This window comes from Nerophis lumbriciformis, linkage group LG34, assembly GCF_033978685.3.
Source record: "Nerophis lumbriciformis linkage group LG34, RoL_Nlum_v2.1, whole genome shotgun sequence".
Taxonomy (NCBI): domain Eukaryota; kingdom Metazoa; phylum Chordata; class Actinopteri; order Syngnathiformes; family Syngnathidae; genus Nerophis; species Nerophis lumbriciformis.
The window spans coordinates 18,235,751-18,259,000 of NC_084581.2; the positions used below are offsets into that span (position 1 = coordinate 18,235,751).

Sequence of the window (23,250 nt, forward strand, 5' to 3'; positions counted from 1 at the left end):
GAGACCCTGATCAGCATGGATCTACGGGGAATTTATTTTTCAACTCACATGTAAGAAAATGCGCCACAGTGTCAATTCCGGTCTTTCAACAATCGCTATTTCTTCGGAATCAAAATATATATTCATATATTACAAGGTCGTGCGTTCAATCCCACCTTACAATTCGATTACGATTCAGGAGCTACGATTCGATTCAAAAATCTTATTATTATTGATGCATCTTTATGTATACTGATGCAGTTTTTTCTTTTCTTTCTTTTCCTTGCACTAAATAAGCATTCATCACATGCAAATAATCATTAACTTAGAATTCAATGGCAGCAACACATTGCAAAAAAGTTGGCACATAGGCATTTTTACCGCTGTGTTACTTCGCCTTTCCTTTTAACAACACTCAGTAAACATTTAGGAACTGAAGGACCAATTTTAGAAGCTTTTCAGTTGGAGTTCTTTCCCATACAGCTTAAGTTGTTCAAAAGTCTGGGGTCTTCGTTGTTAGATTTTACGCTTCATAATGTGCCACACATTTTCAATGGGAGACAGGTCTGGACTACAGGCAGGCCAGTCTAGTACTCGCACTCTTTTACTACGAAGCCATGCTGTTGTAACACGTGCAGAATGTGGCTTGGCATTGTCTTGCTGAAATAAGCAGGGCGTTCATGATATGTTCCTCTAAACCTGTATGTACCTTTCAGCATTAATAGTGCCTTCACAGATGTGTAAGTTACCCATGCCTTGGGCACTAATACACTCCCATACCATCACAGATGCTGGCTTTTGCGCCTATAACAGTCCGGATGGTTCTTTTCCTGTTTGGTCCGGAGGACACAACGTACACAGTTTCCAAAAACAATTTGAAATGTGGACTCGTCAGACCACAGAACACTTTGTATCAGTCCGTCTTAGATGAAGTCGGCTGAGTGTCTGGGTGTTGTTGATAAATGGCTTTGCATAGTACAGTTTTTAACTTGTACTTACAGATGTAGCGACGAACTGTAGTTACTAACAGTGTTTTTTTTAAGTGTTCCTGAGCCTATGTAGTGATATGCTTTACACACTAATGTCGTTTTTTTATGCAGTACCACCTGAGTGATCGAAGGTCACAGGCATTGCCCCTTACGTGCAGTGATTTCTCCAGGTTCTCTGAAACTTTTGATGATATTACGGACAGTAGATGGTTAAATCCGTAAATTCCTTGCAGTAGCTCTTTGAAAACTGTTGTTCTTAAACTGTTTGACAATTTGCTCACACATTTTGTTCAGAAAGTGGTGACCCTTGCCCCATGTTTGTGAATGACTGAGCATTTCATGGAAGCTGCTTTTATACCCAATCGTGGCACCCATCTGTTCCCAATTAGCCTGTTCACCTGTGGGATGTTCCAAATAAGTGTTTGATGGGCATTCCTCAACTTTCTCAGTCTTTTTTGCCACTTGTGTCAGCTTTTTTGAAACATGTTGCAGAATTCCAAATGACCGAATATTTGCAAAAAAAACAAAGTTTACCAATTCGAACGTTAAGAATCTTGTCTTTGCAGTGTATTCAATTGAATATAGTTTGAAAATCAATGTATTCGGATTTTATTTACGATTTACACAACGTGCCAACTTCACTGGTTTTGGGTTTTGTACTTTTTTTTGTAAATGACAAGCTTTGGGCAGCGTGTTTGAACACAGTGGCCATTCTCTCCCTGAGCTTGGAGATTTACTCCAGAGTAGAGAGTGAGAGGGAAACAGTATCTCGATTACTCCCTATGTTTTGCACGTATAGAAAAAAGAAAGAAAAACCAAAACCGTTTTAAATGCTTGCTTAACTACGCTCCCATTAGGTATGCTGACGACTCACATGCTGTCATCAATGACAACAGTCTCATCTTTTTATTAAAAGTTGCATTAAACCAAAGAAAAAAATATTTTTAGATAAATGTTGCTTGTTATTTTTGTTTGCAGAAAAATAAAGCGACCCTTCCGGTTATTGACCTTTTGTTAAAGTAATTAATCAGTGATCACTTAGTTCGGTAAACATCTGGAAGATCTCTACGTCATTCAGCAGCTACTTCCTGCTTCCTGTTTGGGCATCTGGCTTGTCCATTTATGTGGACATAGCAGATGACCCCATCAGATTAAAGTTTATCAGGATGTTTGCTACCTGTGCTGGGTCAACTCCAGACGGTGAAGTATGGCTGTCAGACTAACTAGCTAAAATGTTATTCCAGCTCAGTTTTTAACACTGCATACAATTTTGGAGCCCTTAAAATAGCCCCTTGATAAGTGACCCTAACAGTAACTTTCTCATGCGTTTTGACCAGTGATTAATGTGTATGTTCCGTCGGACATTTGTGTTGACTGTTTCATTGTCTTTGCCCCGGGACATACTTGTACTCCAGCCCATCATCAGCCAATAATCTGCGATGGTCCCCTGAGACTATTTCGGTGAATTGCATTCCACTTCTCTTCACCAGCTGTTTGGGCCCTCCAAAAAAGGGAAGCACCTGACTTTTTGGCACCTGTCAAAGAAATCGGTCTACTGTGGAAGAGGAAAGGAAAGACGCCTAATGGGAAATTTAGGAAGGGTGTGTTCACAAGAAGACCAGCCTCCAGACCTATTTTTGCAGATGAAGCTTTTTACGCAACCAAAGTGACGCTTGCTTCTCTTATTTATCTTAATAATTGATTTGGAATTTTGACTGCTTAATGGCAGGTGGCTGATAGGTGTCTCTCGTACAAATTGATTACTTTCTAACTGCCGGGAATATATTTGATTGCTCTGCAGAGCACATAACATTTAGTATAATTTTTTTAAATTCTATTATTAACCTTTCCAGTCCAGCTACATGGACTACTTTTCTTGTTGCATTATTTACATTTAACTTTATTAAGTGTTTGGATATATTTAGTGTTTGACGCAACTGTAGGAGAGAATAGAAAAAATTAAGACAGAGGTGATAATTGTGGAGACGAGAAACATGACAGATGGCGACGACAACAACAAATTAACAGCAGATACACTATAAATGAATACAATACCAGTATTAATTAAATAAAAAGAGATTAGTAAAGTAGAAAGTAATAACACAGTATCACATGCCCTTTAAAAGGGGACTTCACTTTTTGGGGAATATTGTCTATTATTCACAGTCCTATGTAAGACGAGCACACACACATATTTCTTTTTTTTAAATTAATCCTGACTATTTTGGTCGTTTTAAGCATTGTTTTCAAAATCGCATCAAAACATTTGCTATTTCCTACAACTACTACTACCTTTTAATCATGGTAGTTTTAATGAGAGCAATGATGACTACTTTGGGACGAATGATAATCCGAATCTTGTATTTTTGAGCCTGCAAATAAGGAGGATGAGCTACAAGTTTTAGAAGCTGAGTGAGAAGCAGATCTATCAATTAGCACTATTGCTAAGTGCTAAACAAGAAATACAAACTACGACCATAATAAAACAATCACTTAACATGCAATGTCTGACTGATGGGATGTTTATATCTTCCCGTTTGAATGAAAAATGAACCATAATCCTCACGCAGATCAAAAGCAAAAAGTTGGGCGCAAACACGTGTCTTTTAGTGTCTTTCTCGACTTCTCTGGGTCCAAGTTAAATGTCAGAGTTGAACAACTTCTTGACTTGGCCTCGCACCTTCTACTATACAAGTGAGAGGCATTTTTCATCATCTAGAATTTACTTTTATTTTAATAATGTAGTCTTGCAATGGATCTGGCTGTCTTTTTAGTAATACCTATATTTATTAGCCCCATTATGTACTACTGCCATAATCTACACAAATATTGAAATTGGCAACAACAAATTTGTTTTGAGAAAAAAACTTGCACAAATATTTCTTAATAACAAACCAAAGTTATACTTGTCATTTTTACTAGATCATCCTACCTAAAGGCCTTTTTGTAAATGCTTGCACGCATGTGCATTCAAACACACACACACACACACACAATACATTTTGCTGCCAAAAGACATGTTTCTCGCTGGTGTAAATGCTAGGTTTGCTTTCTGAGTGACTTGCGATGACTAGCTTAGCTATCGATTATTATGTTAACTTTGGGAAATACCTGAATGTGTGTCCTTAAATTTGTGTTGGATGGCAACAGGAACTTTTTTTGTGGGTGCACAATAAACATCGAAATGTGTTGTTACTCAGTGAGGTCTCGATAGGTGGCATGAACTTGATTAGGTATGGCCATGAGGATTTACATGATAAAGACATGTCTCCTCTGCCATTGTCTCCAACTTTGCGCTGCCAACTTCTATCCTAACAGCACTAGACAATTCACGGGCATTTTTTTGGACACTTTCACTGATAGTCGGAAAAGATAGGTAAGTGACATAATATGGCAGAGATGCGTTTAAGGTTTAGAAATGCCAGGGAAAAAGTTGTGTCTGTAGACTCTAACGCGCTACTTAGCCACAAAGTAGTTTCAGCACTAAAAATCTATTTGATGTAGAAAACAGCGACATAAGACCACGCTACCGAGCTTGCTACCTTTGTAAGTATGCAGGCCAGGGTGCTTTCTTCTAATGCGCTGCATCATCGATGTAGTACTACCGTATAGTGACATGGGAGCTTTGTTTGACCGTGCACACATTTTCCAGCTTGAAATGATCTGCAGAGACTCCTCCCACCCCCACCAAGGACTGTACAGTAATCTAATCATTTATATCTACACCTTATTGCTCTATTATCCTGCACTACAACGAGCTAATGCAACAAAATGTTGTTCTTATCTGTACTGTAAAGTTCACATTTGAATGACAAAAGTCTATGTCTAAGTCAACAGGCTAATAGGACGATACAAAGTATTTCAGGAGGAGAGAAATCGACACATGATTAAGCGTTTGTGAGAGGTGGCCAGATTTAAATAATTAATTGTACATATTCAATAATAAAGGGGCAGATTCATGGCAAAAGTTTTTGTTAAAATTCGTAAAGGTTAACATCTAGTCCAACCTTGCTGCAACATTCAGTTCTGCAGCAGTGACTGGTCTCTCCAATTCTATCGCAGCGGACTGGTGAACTGAGTGGATGTCCAGATTATTAAAAAAGTAATCCTGGTCACGGGTAGAAATTGAGCAGACGAGTCCTTAAGTACGCTATTTATCTCAATGTCATCAGTGGTTGCACCTGACTCAGTTTGAATCTGTGTAATATGATGAGATGTTGATATCTGGCGTAATTAATGGGTGAATAATATGCTGGCATTATCGCCATGTTCCAAAAACTGGAATCTTGAGCGGAGCATTTGTTCAGTGGCGTGATCTGACGTAAGATTATCCAGTTCTGCCTATAGAGAGAGCTTTTCCTTGTAAACATCTGAGTTTTGAGAGACAGCGAAAGAGTTGTCTAGCGAGGGTATGTGTTGTCAGCTTAGTTAATTTATTCTTCCTGAGTCTTTTCTCTTAATTTATAGAAGAGATTATCTCCCCCCTAATATATACCTTAGGCGTCTCCCAAAACACAGAGGCCAACACTCTGGGGGTCTTGTTCAAGAGTATCAATGTTTTTGACGTGAAACAAATTCTACAAAGTCCTCATTTAAGAGTAATAACAGTTGTATTAGGGTATTTCTTTATAGCTCTCACAATGTTTCTGTCATCAACTGCTGATGTTCTCCTTGGTCTACCTATTCGACGTCTGTTGCTTAATACACCAGTGGTTTATTTGTTCTTCAGGACATTCCAAATGGTTGTACTGGCTATGGCCAATTTTTGTGCAATGGCTCTGATTGATTGTCCATCTTCTCTCAGATTCACAATTGCTTCTTTTTCACCCATAGACAGTTCTCTGGTTTTCATGTTGGTTCCACCTCTAAATGCAGTCTGCACAGGCAAAACCTATCCTACCCAATCTGAAACTGAGCTCAGAAATACAGTGCTATTTATTGTTTGAATAATCAATGTAATTTGGAGACACCTGGGCAACAAAACACACCTGTCAGTCCAATACTTTTGCTCTCATTAAAAACGGGTAGGTTCTAACAAAAGGTACTATATTCTAGGTTGTGTATCAGATCCAGATGTAAATATCTGGAAATAAAAGCTGAAATGTTGATCTACTGTCCCATATTCATTTTTGATGTAAAACCCAAATGTTTTCAGTCTACAACACAAATAAAAGAATTGGACTCACTGTTCCAATACTTTTGGAGGGCACTGAGAGAAGTCCGGCCCCTGGTCCTTAGCTCTCTGGGAATATGGCCCCCAAAACAATTTAGTTTATAGCCTTGGACTAGATTGTCAAGGTTGGAAAAAGCAAAACCGTGGCTTGGCAAGACATGCTAACTTTGGCTAAAGCTAGTTCTAAAATATTGGAAAGCCAACGATGCCATGTCTTTTACCAAGTGTCCAATCTAATTATTCTGTCATCCCAGTATTGCTTATAGCTATTAGAGGGGTGTATTAATGCACTCTCAGAGAATTGCTATGATTTACTATGCTAGTCACAGCAACTTCAGTGTTTTTTTATTGAAGCTTCCAAATAGGGCTGCACAATTAATACAATTTTAAACACAATCACGATTTTGGCTGCCACAAGTATTTGAAGTTGATCATTGGCATTATTACCAGGCTCTGCTATAAAGCAGCAAATTGATAAATGGAGCTAAAAGTACCATGTAATGAGATATGGTAAATGGGTTATACTTGTATAGCGCTTTTCTACCTTTTTTAAGGAACTCAAAGCGCTTTGACACTATTTCCACATTCACACACTGATGGCGGGAGCTGCCATGCAAGGCGCTAACCATGACCCATCAGGAGCAAGGGTGAAGTGTCTTGCTCAAAGACACAACGGACGTGACTCGGATGGTAGAAGTTGGGGATTGAACCAGTAATCCCCAGATTGCTGGCACGGCCACTCTCCCAACTTTGCTACGCCGTGGCGATATAGCGGTTTGTGTTCATTCTAATGAACCAAAACACAGATTTGTCTTTAAATATATTTATAACCTTTATTTAGCCTTTTTATTATCCTATTTCATTACAATTTTCACAACTTTATTACATAACCACACAACCTCCGCCCGAGCGCAGACCGATAAGCTCCAGCCCGAGAGAGAGACAAGCAGTGGAAATAGATGGATGGATTGAGGATTCATCGAGAGGTTTTTCAGTTTACTCGTATTTCTACGATGTACAGTTCATTTGGTGATTTCTGTCCGTGCTCTGCGACGTTACCGGCTGTCTGTGTCGCCTTTGAAACAATTGAGACGAAATTGGCACGCTTTGCTTTGCAGAACACAGACTTTCTCACCTCTGCCAAGGTTTGTTTGTTTGTTAGCAACATAAATTGAAAATTTCTTGACAGATTTTGATGAAATGTCCGAAAACAACTATTCTTCTCATCTACTACAAACACACTTTACTTCCTGCTTACGGTGTTCTTTGCCCCCACCTTGCTGGTCCCGCGCTGCTCAAGAGTATTCTGGGAGATGTAGTTTATTTCAGACCGAGCCAACGTTAAAACGCCAAAAAAAAACTACACACCAAGTTTTTTTTTCTACTGTCACGCGTCCCGGCATTATTGTGAGGACTTTGAAACCGAAATACCACGGTATCTGCAAAACCGTTACACCCTTAATAATCGTAATTTCAATATTGATGTAAATAATCGTGATTATTATTTAGCCATAATAATGCAGCTCTACTTCCAAATATCGCTCTCTCACTTACTGGTAGCTGCTTTTAATTGACATCCTGTTCGTGCTAGCCCTCTCACTACCAGTGCTGAGGATTGATGGCCTGTTTGTGTGTGTGTGTGTGTGTGTGTGTGTGTGTGTGTGTGTGTGTGTGTGTGTGTGTGTGGAGTGGGGGTGTTGCGGGGGAGCATCAAAATCTCTGCTGCTTATTTGGAGCAGGCCCAAAGCAAAAAACAGTAACCCAGTTTTAATTGCAAGCTCCATCTTTCACCTGTCATGGCTGCAGGGGAGCTTGATGCACAATTCATCCCTCTTTCCTTGTGTTTTTGTCACACCTGGTGTGTGTGGAGGGATCATATTGGATTACGTGTATATTCAAAGCTAAAAGTGTTTCTTTTTTTAACCTTTCACTTTGAAAATAGTGTTGCTATACTGGAGACTGGCAGTGATCTTTTGGTCCGGTTGAACTACTACTGAACTATACGTTGTTGCCATTTCGGCCACCTTTTAAACGCTAAAAGGAAAAGTGGGCTTTTTTGTAATCACATTTGCACTTTCACCTGAAAGCCTGCAATTTTTTGACATGTTCTTCCTCTTCTAAACCTCCAAAAGGTCACACTGGACGTTTTGACCTATGTTGCCCCCCCCCCCTTCCTATTTATTTTAAGTTGCTTTCTTGGTTCAGCTTCTCAGACCTGTATGTGCAGTGACTTCCAAAAGCCAAGAGTGGGCAGGGAGATAGAGGTTGTAGAGCAATAAATAACCAAATGTTATCAGAGGCGCGCTGAAGGAAGAGGATGCAGCTGTACGAACAGGACTCAGGGCCCGAGACGGACCAGTGTGTGCGCCAAGAGTCTTTGAGGCCCTGCCTGAAAATGGTAGCCTGGAGGCGTGGTGCAGTCCAACTTGTCGCAAGTTTATTTTTCTTTACCTTTTTATCCCCAAGAGAGAGACGCAAGCTCCCTTTTCTTCAGTTTGGAACTACGCCGCCATCAACACACTTAAGATGTCTGCATTTTTATAATTCCATGCTGGCGACAGCCCCAGCAGTTGACGGTGTCCTTCCGCCCTTCCCATGCTCATAAACTGGATATGTAACACATGAAAGCCACATGGGATGCATTGCTTAAGTATTTTTTTTCACCTTTGTTATCAGCATTGTTATGGCCATAATGCATTGTATTTTTTCAATTACATATCATTACAGATCATCTAAGTCACTGCTAACTCAAAATCTAACATTTAACAAACTCGTAAATGAAAATTTATTCAAAAAGAGAGATACAGTTAAGACCAAAATTATTAATGATTTTTTTTTTTTTTAATAGTTTTTAGTTTTTTTTTAATTCGTTAATAACACAAGAATGATGCATAAAGACTAAAAGGTTATTTTGAAAAGGTTTGACTTGTTTGAATATTCACAAAATTTTGACAAGTTTGACTCATTTTAGCCTAAACTATCTGTTCAGTTCCATATTGAGGGTTAAGAATGTATAAATACATGTAACTTGAATACACAATCATATTCTTTCAGGGAAAGACCTTTCCTCTCGAAGTACAACCGACCTCAACTGTATCTTTGGGAAGAGAGCAAAAAATGACACAAGTACCGAGCAAGTAAGACACACACACACACACCCCATTACTAAAAGTGTAAATGTAACACTTCATTAGGAGTGTTTAAAAGTTTAGGTAAACCTTGAAGTAATATTGCACAGCATAAGACAATGTTCAAATTCTCTTATTGGATGCAACATTTATATATATTTAGATTCGTAATCCAGTTGACTTTACATTGTTTCTTCGTGTGAGGCTTAGATTTCCATATTTTGTTGACCCAGTGTGTCGTTTTGGTGGTAATTACCCGGGACAACCTTTGGTGCTGATGCTACACTAAAGTGTTTGGCTCATGAGCCAGCCCCTCGGCCCAAGATTATCCTCGTCACAGCGTGCAGCTTTTTAACGTTGCCAGCCAGGCCGCTGATGGTGGCAAGAGCAGCGAAATCCAGTTAAAGGATTTGCACTCTGGACCATCCCCTGTGTCACTTTTGCCTTCAAGGCCGTGCTCTTCAGGTGCGCCAAAGGACTTTATTAAAGTCTGAGGGGAAATTGTGGCTAGTTCTGCAAGAAATAGAAAATATTTTCATGTTGACACTTACAAAATAATTTTGTGTCTGCTCTTTGACATTTCCAACTGTAGTTGCTAGAATTAAAAACAAATGCGTAATTTTGGTATCTGTTTTTTATGAATCGGATAAAACCTGTTTAAATGCATATCTTGACCTATTCTGACTGGGGATGGAGAGATTTACTGTTTACCTCGGACATGAGATTTACCTTGGACATGTGCATGCGAGATACGTATGCATTAATATAGAAGCTTAAAATTGCACAGGCTTTTGGGGAAAATGTGAGGTTCTCAAATTTTACCTAGCATTGATTAAATTGGATTTTTATGTATTTTAACATGAAACTAATTTTTGACAATTTTTTTATAACTTTGTTTTAGTTTATGAATTGTGGGTCATTGGCCTGTGTATGTAACGACAACAAAGGAAGCATGGCTGAGCCGATACACATTCACCTCCACACTTGGCAACACAATGGGTTATGGGAGGAACCGGCACCTTAATAAAGCTAATGCTATTTTCAAAATGTGCCACGCTGCTGTCAAATACACCGGAAACAAAATTCCCTTATAACTAATTTGAAACGGCAACATGGAATCTGCATCGACTAGTCATATTTGAAACGTGCTGCAATGGATATCAATCGTATCTAATCAATGAGGAGGTATCTGAAATGTATTGGATTGTTGCCTGTGAATGGAGATGTATATCGTACCTGTTAGAGACCATATATGCCCATCCCTCACCCCTGATTTCCACAAGATGTGGAACGCCAACGAAGTGTAACTGCCACGAAACGGCACCGCCATCTACCCTGCGGCAATCCATGTAGCAGCTCGGCCGTGCAGCGAAATAGCTCAGACTTTAACTATATCTTGGGAGTATGCGCATAATCATGTAATAAATTAAACACCACAGAACGTCTCGAGCTTTGTCGCTCATCAATACCCAGAGCAGTGCTGTACGCTAAGCTTTTTCACTAGAAGCACCGGTGCTACTAAATGAAAAACATTACCGGTAGTTACACAGAATTCTTTTTGTAGCACAGAACATTTTTTGTATTAATATGAAATGTCTTAAATATCACAAATTCATTATTAACACTCAAACAAGGTACACATGTGCATTCATACATATAAACACAATGCCATCATAAGGCCTACTGTAACATTCAAGTACACAGAGAGAACATCCCTAAACTGTGCTGGCACTGTCGCTAACACGAGTGTAAGGCTGGGATCAAAACTCATATCCTGATATATAGTTCGACTCATAAACTAACCCATAAATGGAAATATCAGTTGATGTAGCTAAATATCTCCACTATGCCTTGTTTTCAAATTTTCGGGACTGATGGGGATCCCAAATACACAAAAACAAGTACCAACATGTAGGAAAACTATGTTGTGTTTAATAGGATCCCAATTTAAGAGTTTTTTTAAGATATTAAAAAAAAATTTTTTTTTTAAATATAAGAAAAATCAAATATAATCTCCATTCTTCTTTAAAAAACATTTTGCGATGCTCAATTATTTAGCTAACAAAAACACAAAATAACAAAATGTGAAATAAAGCGCCCTGGTTTAAGAGCACTTGTTTAAACGTCAGCAGCAACGTAAAAGTAATTGACTTTTAACAATGGTGTTTTTATAGGCAAACATTATTATATGACATACACACACAGATGTTAGCCAGGAACACCAATGTGCCAACTGCTTCATGATGCTGTGTGACAGGCTGTGTTCTGAAAATTTATTTAAAAAAGTCATTAATCATAGTTACTCATTACTTTACCAAAAATACTAACGAAATTACTTTTTAATAAATGTAATTAATTACTTGAGAAATTAATGTGTTACTAAAAAAAATGTACCTCAAATATCTGGCATAATGCAGATAACTTTTTTTTTTTTTAATGTTGCACGGTATATTTTTAGTCTCATTTGCGAGTAAATTAGTCGCACCATACAGCACTGCAGAGGCCGGCGCGTCTGTAACGGAATTGACTTGACTCGTGAGAAAGACAACCATTTTGCCTTGCAGAATGACAGCTTTATTTTTTTTAGCAAGCAACAAAACAGCAGTAACATCATCCCTGGCGAGCTTTGTAGACACACACAACTCCTACAAACCACGCCCCATCTTCTTCAGCCCCGGTATCAGCTGGCATTTGACACAGGACCAGATATCCACACATAGCTGCCTGGGATATCCATCCATCCATATTCTTCCGCTTATCCGAGGTCGGGTTGCAGGGGCAGCAGCCTAAGCAGGGAAGCCCAGACTTTCTTCTCCCCAGCCACTTCGTCCAGCTCTTCCCGGGGGATCCCGAGGCGGTCCCAGGCCAGCCGGGAGACATAGTCTTTCCAACGTGTCCTTGGTCTTCCCCGTGCCCTTCTACCAGTCGGACGTGCCCTAAACACCTCCCTCGGGAGGCATTCGGGTGGCATCCTGACCAGATGCCCGAACCACCTCATCTGGCTCCTCTCGATGTGGAGGAGCAGCGGCTTTACTTTGAGCTACTCCCGGATGGCAGAGCTTCTCACCCTATTTCTAAGGGAGAGCCCTGACGCCCGGCGGAGGAAGCTCATTTCGGCCACTTGTACCCGTGATCTTGTCCTTCCGGTTATAACCCAAAGCTCATGACCATAGGTGAGGATTGGAACGCAGATCGACCGGTAAATTGAGAGCTTTGCCTTCTGGCTCAGCTCCTTCTTCACCACAACGGATCGATACAGCGTCCGCGAAGATGCCGCACCGATCCGCCTGTCGATCTCACAATCCAGTCTTCCCTCACTCGTAACAAGACTCCGGGGTACTTAAACTCCTCCACTTGGGGCAGGGTCTTCTCCCCAACCCGGAGATGGCACTCCACACTTTTCCGGGCGAGAACCATGGCCTCGGACTTGGAGGTGCTGATTCTCATCCCAGTCGCTTTACACTCGGCTGCGTACTTATCCAGTGAGAGCTGAAGATCGTGGCCAGATAAAGCCATCATGACTACATCATCTGCAAAAAGCAGAGACCTAATCTTGCAGCCACCAAACCGGATCCCCTCAACACCCTGACTGCGCCTACAAATTCTGTCCATAAAAGTTATGAACAGAATCAGTGACAAAGGGCAGCCTTGGCGGAGTCCAACCCTCACTGGAAACGTGTCCGACTTACTGCTGGCAATGCGGACCAAGCTCTGACACTGATCGTACAGGGAGCAGATCGCCACAATCAGACAGTCCGATACCCCATTCTCTCTGAGCACTCCCCACAGGACTTCCAGAGGGACACGGTCGAATGCCTTCTCCAAGTCCACAAAGCACATGTAGACTGGTTGGGCAAACTCCCATGCACCCTCAAGGAGCCTGCAGAGAGTATAGAGCTAGTCCACAGTTCCACGACCAGAACGAAAACCACACTGTTCTCCTGAATCCGAGGTTCGACTATCCGGCGTAGCCTCCTCTCCAGTACACCTGAATAGACCTTACCGGGAAGGCTGAGGAGTGTGATCCCACGATAGTTGGAACACACCCTCCAGTTCCCCTTCTTAAAGAGAGGAACCACCACCCCGGTCTGCCAATCCAGAGGTACCGCCCCTGATGTCCACGCATGGGATATGTCATTCATTAATTTTCTTTGTTTGATTTTGGACCTGCTGAATCAGGTAAAATTACTTCTCAAAACTTTTGAGAAGTTGACTTCATGTCTGTCCCCTCCAATTAGCACGTTCAAAACTGTAAAACACGATCTATCTCGAAGACAGACTATTTTATTTTGAAAGCAAACCGGATATTTTATTTTGTGTTTGTGTTTATTTCTGCAAATTACTGCAAACTGACAAATAAGCTTAATTTGTCTGCATAGTGCTATAATTTAAGCAGATCATTGCACATTGTGGGTCAAAACATGCTAATTAAATCCCAGTACCGTATTTTTCGGATTATAAATCGCAGTTTTTTTCATAGTTTGGCCGGGGGCGCGATTTATACTCCGGAGCGACTTATGTGTGAAATTATTAACACATTACCGTAAAATATCAAATAATATTATTTATCTCATTCCCGTAAGAGACGAGGTGAATGTCAGCAATCGTTGCACACACGTCAACCAATAATAATTCGGCGTGGGCGGGTCATGGCAGAAGTGCATTGTGCGTCATGTCAGAAGTACATTGTGGGTCATGGGATGCTACCTGCTATTACGTCCGTAGCTATAAAAATGGATCATTTCAACATTGGTGGTAACTTATAAAAACTGAGAAGGGCTGAACAAAAATGGCACCGAAAAGGAAATCATATTCTGCAGATTACAAGCTGGACGTAGTGAAATATGCAGCAGAAAACGGCAAGAGGAAGCAGCACATACCTTTGGAGTTGGCAGAGTTCTTTAGAAGCCACACCGAGGAAGAAGATTTCATCGGATTTAGCGATTAGGAGTGACAGATTGTTTGGTAAACGTATAGCATGTTCTATATGTTATAGTTATTTGAATGACTCTTACCATAATATGTTACGTTAACATACCAGGCACGTTCTCAGTTGGTTATTTATGCGTCATATAACGTACACTTATTCAGCCTGTTGTTCACTATTCTTTATTTATTTTAAATTGCCTTTCAAATGTCTATTCTTGGTGTTGGATTTTATCAAATAAATTTTCCCCAAAATTGCGACTTATACTCGAGTGCGACGTATATATGTTTTTTTTCCTTCTTTATTATGCATTTTCGGCCGGTGCAATGTATACAACGGAGCGATTTATAATCCGAAAAATACGGTAGTTAAATGAACCTGTCTTCACTAGCATGCTGTTTTCTGCTGATTTTTGTATATTATGAGCCAAACTCAAGACATACCTTTTAAAAATAAGCCAAATGTGGCTTATCTAGAATGCTGTCACAAAAATAAACAAAATCGCTACTCAGACCTTCTCCAAGGTCACTTGCATTTTTACACACCTCCAGCACATGCATTGTCATGAGGATTGAAGCTTTGTCACATAGAAATTCATGAAAATATTAGATTTCAGTAGTAGCTATGTTTCCTAACAGCCTCTATGGAACCATGACACAGACAAAACTATTCTTTAGTCTTCTTTGTTTTTTTCCCCAACATTTGGCTTGAAAAAATTGGCATCGAAAGATCCATAAATTATGAAGATGGCAAAAAACACCCCTCTCTACTCCTGTGCATGTCTCGAGCCGCCTCTTCACAATGGCGACTGTTTCCCGGCTGATTAACATTGGAAACACAAGCAACAAACACAAGCGTGCTCTCTACCTAATCGTTTGGTTAAGGCTTGTTATTTTTCAGCCAGGAGGGACTCCTTTGACCATATCGAAAACATTCAACACAATTACAATGGTCTCCCACAAGGTCTTGTGTCGGAGCCCAGCACTATCTAAGGTTTGCTGGACAGAGCTAAAGTGGGGGATGGCCCGATGAAGGTGTAGCTATTGTGCATGTTGTCTTGTGCACCCCTGGCCAATGTGCTATTTCACATACTTTCAACACTTTGTCAATGGACATCCATGAGCTTCTGTGTTATTGCCTATCTGCATCCAGACAAGGTGATACCAAGAGACCCAATCTGGGTTGACTTTATTGCGTCCCCTCATGAATCTTCAAGCACTTGACCCAGCCGCCCACTGCTGTGTCTCCTCAGCCTCCTTTCCACTCGCTCACCGCTGGGGTTTTCCTTCCTCTGCCATGATGTGCTTCCTGTTCGCCTCTTATCGGTGCTCGCAACACTCACCCAAAACACATACGCACACAAACACGCACAAGCCGCCTCGCATGCCTCTCTTCATCAAAGGCTATAGTCTGACATGGCAACAAACATTTGCTTGGCAATTCATTAGGAACAGCTGCAGAATCTAATGAGATTTCATGTAAATAGCTATATATAAAAAACAGCTGGAAGATTCCAAATAAGTCTGTTTATAGAGAGGACTAGGGTTGCAACTAACGATTATTTTAATAGTAGATTAATCAACGATTAGTTCACTAATCAGATAAAGCGTACACTTAATTGCTAAAATTTTTCCATCGACTTCTAAATGCAGCCTAAGTTATTTTAGGCATGTGCCTGCGAACAACAAAGATGACTAATTCCTTCAGAAATATTTATTTATACTGTAACTGTGCTGCTCATTCAGTTGTTACAAAATGGACTAATAAAATGTCAATTTCAAAGAAAGGAAAGGTAAAGTGTGTGTTTATGTATTAAAAAAAACTGTTAAAATTTATTTATTTCATTTATTCATGAAATAGCAGCAATGAAAACAAACAACAAAACACAAAATCTAACTTCTCAAAAAGAAAAACATTTTGTGGTGTTTAAAAAACTGCACACTGGTATATTGACTATTGATTAACTCTTGGCAATTTTAGCACTCTTCTAGACTTAATGTGTAGAATTCTATATTTGATAAATTCTTAAAATGTATGTTTAATCTTATGATACCTCCACATTAGTGTGTGTGTGTGTGTGTGTGTGTGTGTGTGTGTGTGTGTGTGTGTGTGTGTGTGTGTGTGTGTGTGTGTGTGTGTGTGTATTTATATTTATATATGAGTATATGTATATTTATGTGTATATATACATACGTATATGTATGTATATATACATACATAAATGTATGTATATATACATACGTAAATGTATGTATATATACATACGTAAATGTATGTATATATGTGTATAGGTATGTATATATAAATGTGTGTACAAGTGTATATACATATGTATGTGTGTATATACATATATGTGTGTGTATATATGTTTCTATATATACATATAAACATTTGTGTATATATATATATATATATATATATATATACACATACTTTACATCTGTATATACACACATATGTATATACACACATATATACACAAATGTGTATACATACATATACACACATGTTTATATATATATATATATACATATACACATTTGTGTATATATTTTTTATACATATACACATGTGTGTATATACAGTCGTGGTCAAAAGTTTACATACACTTGTGAGGGACATAATGTCATGGCTGTCTTAAATTTCCAATAATTTCTACAACTCTTATTTTTTTGGGATAGAGTGATTGGAGCACATACTTGTTTGTCACAAAAAACATTCATGAAGTTTGGTTCTTTTACACTTAACTCAGCACAGATCTGGAAAAAAATGAATCATTGACTTGAACAAGTCAGGAAAGTCACTTGGAGCCATTTCAAAGCAGCTTAAGGTCCCAAGAGCAACTGTGCAGACTATTGTTCGTAAGTATAAAGTGCATGGCACAGTTTTGTCATTGCCACAATCAGGAAGAAAATGCAAGCTATCACCTGCTGCTGAGAGAAAATTGGTCAGGATGATCAAGAGTCAACCGAGAACCACCAAAAGGCAGGTCTGCAATTAATTGGAAGCTGCTGGAACACAGGTGTCAGTGTCCACAGTCCAGTGTGTTTTGCATCGCCATGCACTGAGAGGCTACCATGCAAGAAGAAAGCCCTTGCTCCAGAAGTGACACCTTAAGGCTCACCTAAAGTTTGCTGCTGATTACATGGACAAAGATAAGACCTTCTGGAGGGATTTTCTGTAGTCAGATGAAACAGAAATTGAGCTATTTGGCCACAATACCCAGCAATAAGTTTGGAGGAGAAAAGGTGATCCCTTTAATCCCAGGAACACCACACCTACCGTCAACCATGGTGGTGGTAGTATTATGCTCTGTGCCTGTTTTGCTGCCAATGGAACTGGTGACAGAGAGTAAATGGGACAATGAAAAAGGAGGATTACCTCTAAAATCATCAGCCCGGAGGTTGGGTGTTCCAACAGGACAAAGACCCCAAACACACGTCAAAAGTGGTGAAGGAATGGCTAAATCAGTTTAAGAATTAAGGTTTTAGATTGGCCTTCCCAAAGTCCTGAGTTAAACCCCATTGAGAACATGTGGACAATGCTGAAGAAACAAGTCCATGTCAGAAAACCAACAAATTTAGCTAACTGCACCAATTTTGTCAAAAGGAGTGGTCAAAAATTCAACCAGAAGCTTGCCAGTATCTTGTGGATGGCAACCAAAAGCGCCTTATTGCAGTAAAACTTGCCAAGGGACATGTAACCAAATATTAACATTGTTGTATGTATACGTTTGACCCAGCAGATTTGGTCACATTTTCAGTAGACCCATGATAAATTCATAAAAGAACCAAACTTTACGAATGTTTTTTGTGACAAACAAGTATGTGCTTCAGTCACTCTATCACAAAAAAATAAGAGTTATAGAAATTATTGGAAACTCAAGACAGCCATGACATTGTTCTTTACAAGTGTATGTAAACTTTTGACCACGACTGTGTATGTGTATGTATATGTATATATATATATATATATATATATATATATATATATATATATATATATACATAAATGTGTATGTATATATACATATATATATATATACATATATGTATACATACATATATATATATACATATATGTATACATATATGTATATATGTATACATATATATATCAGTGACGTGCGGTGAGGTTGATGGCTGGTGAGGCACTGACTTCATCACAGTCAGATTTACAAACATATGAACCCTAAAGAGTATCTTATTCACCATTTGATTGGCAGCAGTTAACGGGTTATGTTTATAAATAATTTGATTTGATTTGATGTTTAAAAGCTCATACCAGCATTCTTCCCTGCTTGGCACTCAGCATCAAGGGTTGGAATTGGGGGTTAAATCACCAAAAATTATTCCCGGGCGCGGCGCCGCTGCTGCCCACTGCTCCCCTCACCTCCCAGGGGGTGATCAAGGGGATGAGTCAAATGCAGAGGACAAATTTCATTACACCTAGTGTGTGTGTGACAATCATTGGTACTTTAACTTAACTTTAACTTTACACATACAAACTGTAGCACACAAAAAAGCACATTTAATAAAAAAACGTTATTATGGTCTTACCTTTATTTATAAATGAAGTCCATGAGCCGCTGTTGTGCTGGATTAATGCACCCCCTGACCGAGAGTGTTATATCAACTAAAGCCCTCACTTCAACTTTCCACATGCAAGATTGAATCTATTTAAAAAAGTGTAACCGAGGGTTTATAAATGTCGCCTATACTGTATGAAACTACAAAATAACAAACACGGAGGCTCCAGTTTACACGAGGACCACTTTATTTACCTTCTTTCAAAAACTTCCGCTCTACTCCGTGTCATCACTTCCGCTCTTAGCGCCTTCAAAATAAGAGCTCAAGGCATATACTGTATAACAGCGCATAACAGGAACTTAACATCACAAAGAGGAAAGCCCATAAAAATAGGTTACAAAAGTTATTCAATAAGAAGCCAAAAAGTGCAAAAACAATAATGTTCGTGTTGGAGGAGTTATGAATTAGGTACACCTGCCGTCTGCAGGTGTACCTAATGTTGTGGCCCTGCAGTCATTCACAACTCCTCCAACACGAACATTATTGTTTTTGCACTTTTTGGCTTCTTATGAAATAACTTTTTTTAATAGATTCAATCTTGCACGTGGAAAGTTTAAGTGTGGGCTTTAGTTGATATAGGGACGGCGTGGCGCAGTGGGAGAATGGCCGTGCGCGACCCGAGGGTCCCTGGTTCAATCCCCACCTAGTACCAACCTCGTCATGTCCGTTGTGTCCTGAGCAAGACACTTCACCCTTGCTCCTGATGGGTGCTGGTTAGCGCCTTGCATGGCAGCTCCCTCCATCAGTGTGTGAATGTGTGTGTGAATGGGTAAATGTGGAAGTAGTGTCAAAGCGCTTTGAGTACCTTGAAGGTAGAAAAGCGCTATACAAGTACAACCCATTTATCATTTATATAACACTCCCGTCAGGGGGTGCAAATTCTACAGCGGGGGTGCAGGAGGCGGGATTACGCGAGCCTCACACAGTGCGTCTTTTGCAGCCGTTTTATGATCGCTCAGCACAAGAAATACGTTACACACATACAGTTGTTGACAAAATACACTGTACATTATATACCTCAGCTAACTAAACTATGGAAATGTATAATATAATTCATATAGCAATACGGTCTCACTGCACAGCAGGCCAGCAGTTAGCCGAGTCCGCAATCCATGTTGAGGCACAACGCAGTGACGCCTCACCTGCCTCTAGTGACTGCACGTCACTGATATATATATATATATATATATATATATATATATATATATATATATATATGTATGTATGTACATACAGTATATGTATATATTTATATATATGTATATATATATATATGTATGTATGTATGTATGTATGTATGTATGTACAAACCCTGTTTCCATATGAGTTGGTAAATTGTGTTAGATGTAAAAATAAACGGAATACAATGATTTGCAAATCCTTTTCAACCCATATTCAATTGAATGCACTACAAAGACAGGATATTTGATGTTCAAAGTCATAAACTTTATTTTTTTTTGGAAATAATAATTCACTTAGAATTCCATGGCTGCAACACGTGCCAAAGTAGTTGGGAAAGAGCATGTTCACCACTGTGTTACATGGCCTTTCATTTTAACAACACTCAGTAAACGTTTGGGAACTGAGGAGACACATTTTTTAAGCTTCTTTCCCATTCTTGCTTGATGTACAGCTTAAGTTGTTCAACAGTCCGGGGGTCTCCGTTGTGGTATTTTAGGCTTCATAATGCGCCACACATTTTCAATGGGAGACAGGTCTGGACTACAGGCAGGCCAGTCTAGTACCCGCACTCTTTTACTATGAAGCCACATTGATGTAACACGTGGCTTGGCATTGTCTTGCTGAAATAAGCAGGGCCGTCCATGATAACGTTGCTTGGATGGCAACATATGTTGCTCCAAAACCTGTATGTACCTTTCAGCATTAATGGTGCCTTCACAAATGTGTAAGTTACCCATGTCTTGGGCACTAATACACCCCCATACCATCACAGATGCTGGCTTTTCAACTTTGCGCCTATAACAATCCGGATTGTTCTTTTCCTCTTTGGTCCGGAGGACACGACGTCCACAGTTTCCAAAAACAATTTGAAATGTGGACTCGTCAGACAACAGACATCTTTTCCACTTTGTATCAGTCCATCTTAGATGAGCTCAGGCCCAGCGAAGCCGACGGCGTTTCTGGGTGTTGTTGATAAACGGTTTTCGCCTTGCATAGGAGAGTTTTAACTTGCACTTGCAGATGTAGCGACCAACTGTAGTTACTGACAGTGGGTTTCTGAAGTGTTCCTGAGCCCATGTGGTGATATCCTTTACACACTGATGTCGCTTGTTGATGCAGTACAGCCTGACGGATCGAAGGTCACGGGCTTAGCTGCTTACGTGCAGTGATTTCTCCAGATTCTCTGAACCCTTTGATGATATTGCGGACCGTAGATGGTGAAATCCCTAAATTCTTTGCAATAGCTGGCTGGGAAAGGTTTTTCTTAAACTGTTCAACAATTTGCTCACGCATTTGTTGACAAAGAGGTGACCCTCGCCCCATCCTTGTTTGTGAATGACTGAGCATTTCACGGAATCTACTTTTATACCCAAGCATGGCACCCACCTGTTCCCAATTTGCCTGTTCACCTGTGGGATGTTCCAAATAAGTGTTTGATGAGCATTCCTCAACTTTATCAGTATTTATTGCCACCTTTCCCAACTTCTTTGTCACGTGTTGCTGTCATCAAATTCTAAAGTTAATGATTATTTGCAACAACAAAAAAATGTTTATCAGTTTGAAAATCTAATATGTTGTCTTTGTAGCATATTCAACTGAATATGGGTTGAAAATGATTTGCAAATCATTATATTCCGTTTATATTTACATGTAACACAATTTCCCCAACTATATGTATATATATACACACACACACACATATATATATATATATATATATATATATATATATATATATACACACACACACATATATATATATATATATATATATATATATATATATATATATATATATATATATATATATATATATATATATATATATATATATATATATATATATATATATATATATGTATATATATATATGTATATATATATATGTGTGTGTATATGTATATGTGTATATATATATATATATATTTATATATATACAGTGGGGCAAAAAAGTATTTAGTCAGCCACAAATTGTGCAAGTTCTCCCACTTAAAATGATGACAGAGGTCTGTAATTGTCATCATAGGTACACTTCAACTGTGAGAGACAGAATGTGAAAAAAAAATCCAGGAATTCACATTGTAGGATTTTTAAATAATTTATTTGTAAATTATGGTGGAAAATAAGTATTTGGTCAATAACATAAATTCAACTCAATACTTTGTAATATAACCTTTGTTGGCAATAACAGAGGTCAAACGATTACTATAGGTCTTTACCAGGTTTGCAAACACAGTAGCTGGTATTTTGGCCCATTCCTCCATGCAGATCTTCTTGAGAGCAGTGATGTTTTGGGGCTGTTGCCGAGCAACACGGACTTTCAACTCCCTCCACAGATTTTCTATGGGGTTGAGGTCTGGAGACTGGCTAGGCCACTCCAGGACTTTCAAATGCTTCTTACGGAGCCACTCTTTCGTTGCCCGGGCGGTGTGTTTGGGATCATTGTCATGCTGGAAGACCCAGCCACGTTTCATCTTCAAAGCTCTCACTAATGGAAGGAGGTTTTGGCTCAAAATCTCACGATGCATGGCCCCATTCATTCTTTCCTTAACACGGATCAGTCGGCCTGTCCCCTTAGCAGAAAAACAGCCCCAAAGTATGATGTTTCCACCCCCATGCTTCACAGTAGGTATGGTGTTCTTGGGATGCAACTCAGTATTCTTCTTCCTCCAAACACGATGAGTTGAGTTTATACCAAAAAGTTCTATTTTGGTTTCATCTGACCACATGACATTCTCCCAATCCTCTGCTGTATCATCCATGTGCTCTCTGGCAAACTTCAGACGGGCCTGGACATGCACTGGCTTAAGCAGAGGGACACGTCTGGCACTGCAGGATTTGATTCCCTGTCGGCGTAGTGTGTTACTGATGGTAACCTTTGTTACTTTGGTCCCAGCTCTCTGCAGGTCATTCACCAGGTCCCCCCGTGTGGTTCTGGGATTTTTGCTCACCGTTCTCATGATCATTTTGACCCCACGGGATGAGATCTTGCGTGGAGCCCCAGATCGAGGGAGATTATCAGTGGTCTTGTATGTCTTCCATTTTCTGATAATTGCTCCCACAGTTGATTTTTTCACACCAAGCTGCTTGCCTATTGTAGATTCACTCTTCACAGTCTGGTGCAGGTCTACAATTATTTTCCTGGTGTCCTTCGACAGCTCTTTGGTCTTGGCCATAGTGCAGTTTGGAGTCTGACTGTTTGAGGCTGTGGACAGGTGTCTTTTATACAGATAACAAGTTCAAACAGGTGCCATTAATACAGGTAACGAGTGGAGGACAGAAG

The 23,250-nt window shown here is 39.6% G+C and overlaps 1 protein-coding gene across 1 annotated transcript in view; it reads left to right on the forward strand.

Moving 5' to 3' along the window:
* Positions 1 to 23,250, forward strand: part of pinx1 (PIN2 (TERF1) interacting telomerase inhibitor 1) — a 53,148-nt gene that overhangs the window by 8,413 nt on the left and 21,485 nt on the right. Inside the window, exon 6 of the mRNA XM_061929255.2 lies at positions 9,196 to 9,278. Coding sequence (XP_061785239.2) covers positions 9,196 to 9,278 — 83 coding nt within the window. The remainder of the gene's footprint in view (positions 1 to 9,195; positions 9,279 to 23,250) is intronic.